Source organism: Bradysia coprophila, unplaced genomic scaffold, assembly GCF_014529535.1.
Source record: "Bradysia coprophila strain Holo2 unplaced genomic scaffold, BU_Bcop_v1 contig_232, whole genome shotgun sequence".
NCBI classification, from domain to species: Eukaryota; Metazoa; Arthropoda; class Insecta; order Diptera; family Sciaridae; genus Bradysia; species Bradysia coprophila.
The window spans coordinates 15,025,585-15,034,431 of NW_023503493.1; the positions used below are offsets into that span (position 1 = coordinate 15,025,585).

General features: G+C 37.0%; 1 protein-coding gene across 1 annotated transcript; it reads left to right on the forward strand.

Moving 5' to 3' along the window:
• Nucleotides 1-91: 91 nt before the first annotated feature.
• On the forward strand, nucleotides 92-7,595 carry LOC119077223. Its single transcript, XM_037184403.1, has 9 exons — nucleotides 92-400; nucleotides 581-769; nucleotides 1,046-1,144; nucleotides 1,590-1,760; nucleotides 1,979-2,077; nucleotides 4,533-4,671; nucleotides 4,745-4,921; nucleotides 5,481-6,772; nucleotides 6,843-7,595. The coding sequence occupies exons 1-9, from the start codon at nucleotides 314-316 to the stop codon at nucleotides 7,593-7,595; spliced, it is 3,006 nt and encodes a 1,001-aa protein (XP_037040298.1). The 5' UTR covers nucleotides 92-313.
• Nucleotides 7,596-8,847: the final 1,252 nt, after the last annotated feature.

An 8,847-nucleotide genomic window follows, 5' to 3' on the forward strand; every position in this document is an offset into this window, starting at 1 on the left:
TCAACTGTTCAATTTTTCGTTAAGTACATAACCAAAATAGTTAGTTACGAGAACCAATGGATTTTAAGTTCACAAACACACTTTACGTTGATTAATTTATCAATTTTAATTCAATTGGGAATTTGATATATTTAAATTTTTCTGCGCGCAATTGTGTTACATACAGTTCCTTTCTGTTCGTTTCGTTAGTTTTGTTATTAAAAAGGTACTAGAACGAAAATTCGTTCCAACAACGTTTTGTGAATCAATCGAAGTGATCGTAGCAGCCTATTATCATCGCTTAGTGTCATTTAACGTTTAATTTGAAACAAAAATGGACGCACAACGTATATTTCAAGCAAAATTGGAACGAGCAAAAAATCTACTTTCGCAACTGGCTGATATTGCTGATGGCATAAACGTAAGTACATTTACACATCTTGTTAAACATGCTGCAGGTTTTGGTATAAATAAGTTTTCGCTCCCACATTTTCTGAACGATTCGAAAAGTCGCGACTGGCAAAAATTTGGAATTTATTCGGTCGATATGAATCTGAGTAGTGATCGTGAAGTTACCATTTACCTTTCATTTCTTCTTCAGAACGCACCAAATGAGCACAGTGCACAAAACTGGTCCAATGCAAAAACCGACTCGGAGCCCGCAAAAAGCGGAAACATATCGTTTGTATTGAATGGATCGTTTGGGCCATTAAAAGAGTTAAAATCATCTCCAGGTCCAACATCTGATATTGATTCTGAAATGAGTGGCAACAGGGGATTCTTATTACATGTAAGTCGAGACACAACATCTCTAAGTTCATTTGTGTTTGTGCCAGTGATATTATAAGCATTGCTCAGTAATCTTAAGATTTTTCGCAATTGAAGCCATGCTGTATGCTTCACATTTCGTTAAGTTTCGCTAAACCCTGATTTCCACTCGAAAAATGTACTCCGCTTTCAAATCAAATTGAGAGCGAAGAGAACGGTGGGAACGCGAACTTTTTTCGAGTGAAAATCAGGCCCTAATGTTTTGTTAAGAAAATTTACCTTCGACCGTACATTTTAGGATGCACCTGATAAAGTGACACAAAACGAATCCAAATACGGCCAAACAATACCGTACATACCAACATTGCATGGATATTCATTCTCAACCTGTTTGAATGTAAGCAACTTTTTATGAGAATATTGACCGTCACTTTTACACTCAGATTCAGAATTATCGAATTCGATTTTATTTTAATTGAACCGTTCGAATCGTTAAGAACTGTTAAGCCATAGTCTCTGGAAAAAGTGTGTTTGTAACTTAGAACCATAATGTTCGAAAACTGCGAACTTTGGATACCTATGTTGCATGAAACGTTGTATGAATCCCGGTGCAAAGTTCTTTATTAGGTTTATGACGTGTATTGTGTCGACCTGCGGTCTCCTACTAAACTTTGCACTCGATGTCATAAACAACTAACGATTGCGCCTAACGATCATGGCTACTATCACAAAACATTCCAATAAGTTGGAACATCATTTAAACAATCAAATTTTTTATTTTATTTTTGTTGGTAATTGGCATACATCGTGAAGTTACTATTTACCTTTCATATCTTCTTTAGAACGCACAAAACTGGTCCAATGCAAAAACCAACTCGGAGCCCGCAAAAAGCGGAAACATATCTTTTGTATTGAATGAATCTTTTGGGCCATTAAAAGAGTTAAAATCATCTCCAGGTCCAACATCTGTTATTGATTCTGAAATGAGTGGCAACAGGGGATTCTTATTACATGTAAGTCGAGACACAACATCTCTAAGTTCATTTGTGTTTTTGCCATGCTGTACGCTTCACATTTCGTTAAGTTTCGCTAAACCCTCATTTCCACTCGAAAAATGTACTCCGCTTTCAAATCAAATTGAGAGCGAAGAGAACGGTGGAAACGCGAACTTTTTTCGAGTGAAAATCAGGCCCTAATGTTAAGAGAATTTACCTTCGACCGTACATTTTAGGATGCACCTGATAAAGTGACACAAAACGAATCCAAATACAGCCAAACAATACCGTACAAACCAACATTGCATGGATATTCATTCTCAACCTGTTTGAATGTAAGCAAATTTTTATGAGAATATTAACCGTAACTTTTACACTCAGATTCAGAATTATCGAATTCGATTTTATTTTAATTGAACCGTTCGAATCGTTAAGAACTGTTAAGCCCTAGTCTCTGGAAAAAGTGTGTTTGTAACTTAGAACCATAATGTCCCGGTGCAAAGTTCTTTATTAGGTTTATGACGTGCATTGTGTCAACCTGCGGTCTCCTACTACAGAACTTTGCACTCGATGTCATAAACAACTAACGATTGCGCCTAACGATCATGGCTACTATCACAAAACATTCGTTTCCATATTCAATGGAACACATTATAAAGCTCATAGACACACTCACAATCATTTCGTGTAACCTTGAAAACACTGTGTGACTTTGTAAGAACTATAAATCCAATTTAAAGTGCCAATAAGTTGGAATATCATTTAAACCATCAAATTTTTTATTTTATTTTTGTTGGTAATTGGCATACATGAACTGATATTCTAATAATATGCGCAATGCGCATGTGAGTGCGAATGCATTTACCAAAGTAATTATGCTGAAAACAAACGAGACATTGAGAACGTGTTTTGGTCCTAGTTTTCATTGACAAATGCAGCAATCGTAATTTTCGATAGAGAAATTTCTAATTTTATTTGACAGTTGCGACAATTTCGTCATGAAAACAAGGACCAAAACATGTTTTGAATGCCTCGTTTGTTTTCAGCATTATGCTCAAAACAAACGAGGCATTGAAAACGTGTTTTGGTCCTATTTTTCATTACGAAATTTTCGAAACTGTCAAATGAAGTTAGAACTTTTTCTATTCAAAACCGCGATTGCTGCATCTGTCAATGAAAACTAGGACCAAAACACGTTTTCAATGCCTGGTTTGTTTTGAGCATTAAGAATTATTCTCGTTGATTTCTGGACGCTTAAAAGCAATTGAATTCAATTAATTCACATTTTGAGCATACATTCTTTTGAATTAAGGTAACTGACTTAAAGTTGACCTAATTTGACAAATCTCAACTTTGAACTTGAATTTCTCAGCGATTTTGGAACTATGTTACATGGAACCACTTTTATTTTAAAGATTTTTCTTTTGTTTACTTAATTTTATTAATTATTGCCGATTTCGTCTAACAAAATTAATGAATTAATAAAAATGCAGAGTTGACCTATATGAATCGTGAGTTGTCCTATTTCCCATTTAAACACATTGAATCGTGAGTTGTCCTATCTATACAAAAGTGATAGGACATATTACAATTTATTGAATGTTGAGTTGACCTATAATTTTTTCTTCATACAAATTTACACGGACAACTTAAGATCACTTTTCCACTAGGTCATCTTTCAGTCAGTTACCTTAAATATTAACACTTGCTTTATCAACATATCAGCACATATCGAATGATAATATTTCACCTTGTGAAGGACAGAAACAAATCCGTTACTTTTTTATGCTTAACGTTTTAGCTTCCACCGACAATGTAGAAATATATTAAAACATCTAACTACTTACAATTGAAGAAAAATTGAAAAGTTTTTAGCGGAAATGTTGGTGAAATTCCGAAAATGACATCTTATTAACTTACACAAACTTAAGCTTACACCAATTAGAAGACCAACACTTTGTTAACAAAATTTCAACTGTTGGTAGCTAAATGAATAGCTGAAAATGTGATTGTCAGTGACATCGAATGTATTTTAATGAAGCTTATTAAATTGTTTTTTTTAGATGAATCAATGATTTTGAGACATATAAGCTGCTGAGTTGCACCATTAGTTTGTGTTCTAAATGTAGGTGGAAGCACGTAATTTTGAGTGAATGAGAAAATACATGAACAAATTCCATATACCACGACAGAGTAAAGTTAACCAGGTAGTAGCGCTGATTTGACTGGGCCTGAATAATCTAGTAACCCTATATTTTTTGCGAATAAAATTTTTCAATTTATGTCACTGTTCATTTGAGTTCATTTTCAAATAATGTATCAGGTCCCTTATTTGACGTTTCGAAAATGAACCGCTACTGCCTGGTTTATTTTACTCTGCCGTGTACATACAGATAGATTTCATCGCAGTTAGTGCCGACTATTTCGATGCACATAGAAAGTTTGGATCCTTTGCGCTGCCCTGTTAATCTATACAGATATAATGTATAATTATTATTAGTTGTGTCAAGACAATCCCACTGAATTCACTAGTATGGCTCTGATGCTCCGTATGTTTATTTCAAAATTGGAAATCATTTTTTTTTGTAAACTAATTTTTTGTCGGGCTGCCCGAAACATTTTTGTCGAAGTCCGTCCGGCCTAAGGCCTGGCCCGAAATTTCGTTTGAAAGTCCGATCCGAATCAGCCCGACGGTTTTTCAGACCCGTCCGGTCCGAATCCGCTCTAAGCTAGACCATAACTTCTTCTTAATAGTACTGCGATGCAATTAACGTTTTTACAAATTTTAAGGTTGGAGTCATGACAAACGAAGTAATGAATAGCGATGAAGATGTCGAGATCATTGTTGATGATGGAGTGGAACAATCAACGATTTCACATTTTGCCTGTTCACAAACTGATGTAGACGAAGACGACAGCGAAGAAAATGGTAACTTATACCTTTATTTTATACACAGAGCATCGATGTTGATATTCTCAAAATCTGAAAATATTTAACACAGACATCAAACATCACCACGGATGCGACATCCGAAAACTGTATGTTCCGACATCAGATGGGAAAGCCAAAAGATTGTGTTGCGCGTTTTGCCTGAAACGTTACCCAAAATTGGAACGACACCTACGAACGGTCCATAAAGATGAAGTTGCAGTCAAAAAATTTGTGGCGCTACCCCTTCGTAAGTCTTTTTATCTTATTGATTTGTTGACTTTAAGATTAATAACTATTAATCAATATTAACATTACGCGAGGATGTTCAATAGAATGTTTTATTGAAAAATGGCAAATGCCTTAGTTATTTATGTTGTGGACGTTAGATTTTCGCAATTTCGCGGGCCCGAACGAAAGTACCCAAAATCGATTCGGAAATTTGGCCTTAAAAATCTAATTTAAGCTCTTAGTTCTTGCATCAACAAGAGTGATACAAATGTGATGTCGTGAAAAGAACTCTCCAAAAAATTATGTTTAAACATATGCCACTTTGTCACACAAAATTTTTTTTGGTAAAATTTTCCTCGAACATTTGAGTGAAATAAAAAAAATCACCTCCGACCCTAACATTCGTTTTCACAACTTCCTTCAATTTCATTCCCACAGCTTCCTCTACAACATATTGAAAGCTAATTTTTTGATCCACCCCTACCCCACAATCTAATTTTTATTCATTAAAATGAACCTTACGACTTCCTCTACAACATAAGTTTTGAAAGTCATCGAAAAAAAATTTCTCTCCGCAGGTTCAAAAAGCCGATGGTACGCTATAGCCCAAATTCGGAAGAAGGGAGAATTCATATGGAACTCTGACTTTAATCTGAACAAAGGAGAAATACAAACCAGTCGACGTGGACAATTTGTTCGTTATTCGTGGCAACTTATCGCCTGTGCTAATTGCATGGGAACGTATTCTTCAAAATCACTTCGTCAGCATTGGCGTAAATGCAAGGGAAATTCTATTATGGGCGAACGAATCGTAAAGCAATTAGGACGCTCGTTGGAGGCTAGAGTTCATCCTGATGCTACTGACGAGTTAATAAACGTTTTTGCCAAATTCAGAGACACCGAACAAATTCGATCGATACAGTTTGACTGGCTGGTAATCTGTTATGGCAACGAATTATGTTTGAATTATTCGCCCTTCTACCAAGAAGGCTATATTCGATCGAAGATTAATGCGGCATCAAAATTGTTGCATTTCTCAAAAGAAATGTCTCCACAGATTGGTGACCTTGCTTCGCTTTTCCACGTCAAACATTGCAACACGGTAATAAATGCAATTCTTAAAATGGGAAAATTTGATCGTCGGTCAAAATTATTCGGAAGCCCTGGTACGTCATTGACCACTGTGACACTAATCAACACCATCGGAGAATTATTAATTACTGAGAGCATGAAGTTGGACGACGAGGAAATGGAAAGAAATGCTGAGAGATTTTTGAGGGTGTTTAAGCGAGACGTCCGCACGAAAGTCAGCAAGTTGGTAGCTAAAACAATCAAAAAGAACCGACGTTCTAAAAAGCCGAATCTTCCGACAACCGCTGACATAAATAAACTCGTCACATTTCTGAACATTGAACGAAATGAATGCTTACATCAACTGACTCAAGGTTTCTCGTTCCAAACGTGGTTAAAATTGGCTCAACTCACACTTGTGTCAATCATGGTCTTCAACAGACGAAGAGCGGGGGAAATGAGGAACATTGAGTTGTCTGACTACAATGAGCGAGAGATTATTGCTGATCAATGCGATGTTATTTTGGAAGCAATATCACAGGAATCCCTGATGGAAATCAAAAGTCGGATGCAAATCCGCGGCAAACTCGATCGAACTGTGCCAGTGTTGTTAAAACAAAGCTGGGAAGATTGTATAGATGCATTGATTCGTAATCGAGAAAATGCTGGTCTTACAGAAACAAACGACTTCTTGTTCGCTGTACCAACGCAATCGATGCAGGTGAAAACAATCAATGTCTGGGCTGCAATCAACTCATACGCAAAGGCATGTGGTGCCGATAACCCATCAAGTTTGAAGGTATTTGACCTGTACTTTATAGTTCATAAGTGGTACTGTACTTATCCTAAATTATTTGTCTCTTTTAAAGGGAACAAATCTCAGAAAACATTTGGCGAGCCTTTGTGCAACGAAAGACCTAAAAGACAGAGATATTACAAATTTGGCTGAGTTCCTTGGACATCATGACATGGTTCATCTGAACATATACCGGACCAATCCATTAGTTTCACAAGTGACACAAATCGCACCACTCTTGAACAACGCAATTGGAAATGACACTTGTCTGCCAGGCTCGAAGCGGAACGGTACATCCCTGAAAATTTCAAGATTGAAACAAAAGATACAAGCTCCTCGTAAAACCAGAAAGACTGCGAACAATCCAAACCGACTGAAGAAGCAGGCAGTTCTGAAAAAAAGTGGTGTTTCGAAAAAATCTGCAGCTCCGCCAAAACTGAGCTCCCACGAAGACTGCAGCTCCGCAAAGAACTCTAGCTCAGACGAAGACTCCAGCTCAGACGAAGACTCCAGCTCAGACGAAGACTCCAGCTCCGACGAGAACTGCAGCACCGACGAAGACTGCAGCTCCGACGTATGTGCAACTCCAACGAAAGCTGCTGCTCCAAACAAAACTGCAGCTCCAACGAAATCTGCAGCTTTGAAGAAAACTGCAGCTCCAATGAACACTGTTGCTACAACGAAAACTGCAGCTCCAATGAAAACTGTAGTTTCAACGAATGCTGCAGTTATGTCGAAAACTGCCGCTCTAAGGAAAACTGCAAGCAAACGACAGGAAACTGCAACTCTAAACGTCGCCAAAAAAGCAAAGCTTCAGAAAAACTGAATTACTCGGTGGCTGGAATTTTAAGCGACTCGTTGTAATATTTTTAATTCATCACAATGAACACGTCCAGTCAGTCAGTCGCTATGTTTTATGAATTCATGTCAGTATTTCTTTTCGATTTATTAGCCACTCTAATTGATGGTTAATATCGCGCTTAAGATTGTTTTACAATTAATTTTTGTTTGATTTTTAAACCAATCTCGCGGTTAATGATTTTATGTTTAACGCACGTTCGTGCCTTATTTTAATGTATGGTTGCCTTTAATGGATATTAAAAAACTGTGTGCTGAAAACTGGTCATTTAATTTCTTTATAGATTAAATAGATGGGGAACTATGTGCCAAAGAGAAGAGTCTAAACCACAGAGCCACTATCATCAACATATTTTCTGATCAACACAAGTTTCTCATGTACATGGAATTTCCAAGTAGAGGAAAAAAAGACAAATTACTTTTTTGATGACATAGTTTCCTTGATTCCTATGGAAAAGTGATCGCGGCTCAAACGTTATTTAGATTTTCCTGAAACTTTGCAGCACGAACTAGGGCTTACGGAAGGTTGTATACAATCGCCACGTACCGAGCCGAAGACGTGGTATATAATCCAAATCGTCAAAATAAACATCTTGGACAGAGGTACCAAGGCTGTATACTTTGGGGAGGTCACGCAGATCGCCATTTTATTAGATACGCGGGAACACACCTTTTCCATACAAACAAATTCACCAAAATTGAATTTGTATGGTGTGGTGAATTTTTTGTATGAAACGTGGTGTGTAACCCGCGTATCTGCAGGTGAATAATCTACTATTAGTCCGTGGTAGGAATAGTATTTTTCATATTGCGACGCACTTTTCTCACGTTTCGGGTCCTAGGTACGAAATGTACTATTATTGTCTATCGATCCGGACTAATTTTGTTACTGGAAAATTTCTCAGACTCGAAATGCGTTCATTACATGTTGGGAACATTTTCATAAAATACCAAGTGAATATTCATTGCATGCATATACCAAATGAAATATTGAATTACATGAAATATTGTCTCAACTGAAATCAAAATATTTATTGGTGCCGTTTCTTTTAGTGTCAGTGGCAGTTATATCTGTCAGTATAGACTTAGGGCCAAGTAGTCATACTGAAGTTACAGCGGCCAGGCAGTTATACTGAAATCCCAGGCAGTTATACTGAAACGTCAGGTAGTTATAGTGAACCGCCAGGCAGTTGTACTGAACCGCCAGGTAGTTATAGTAA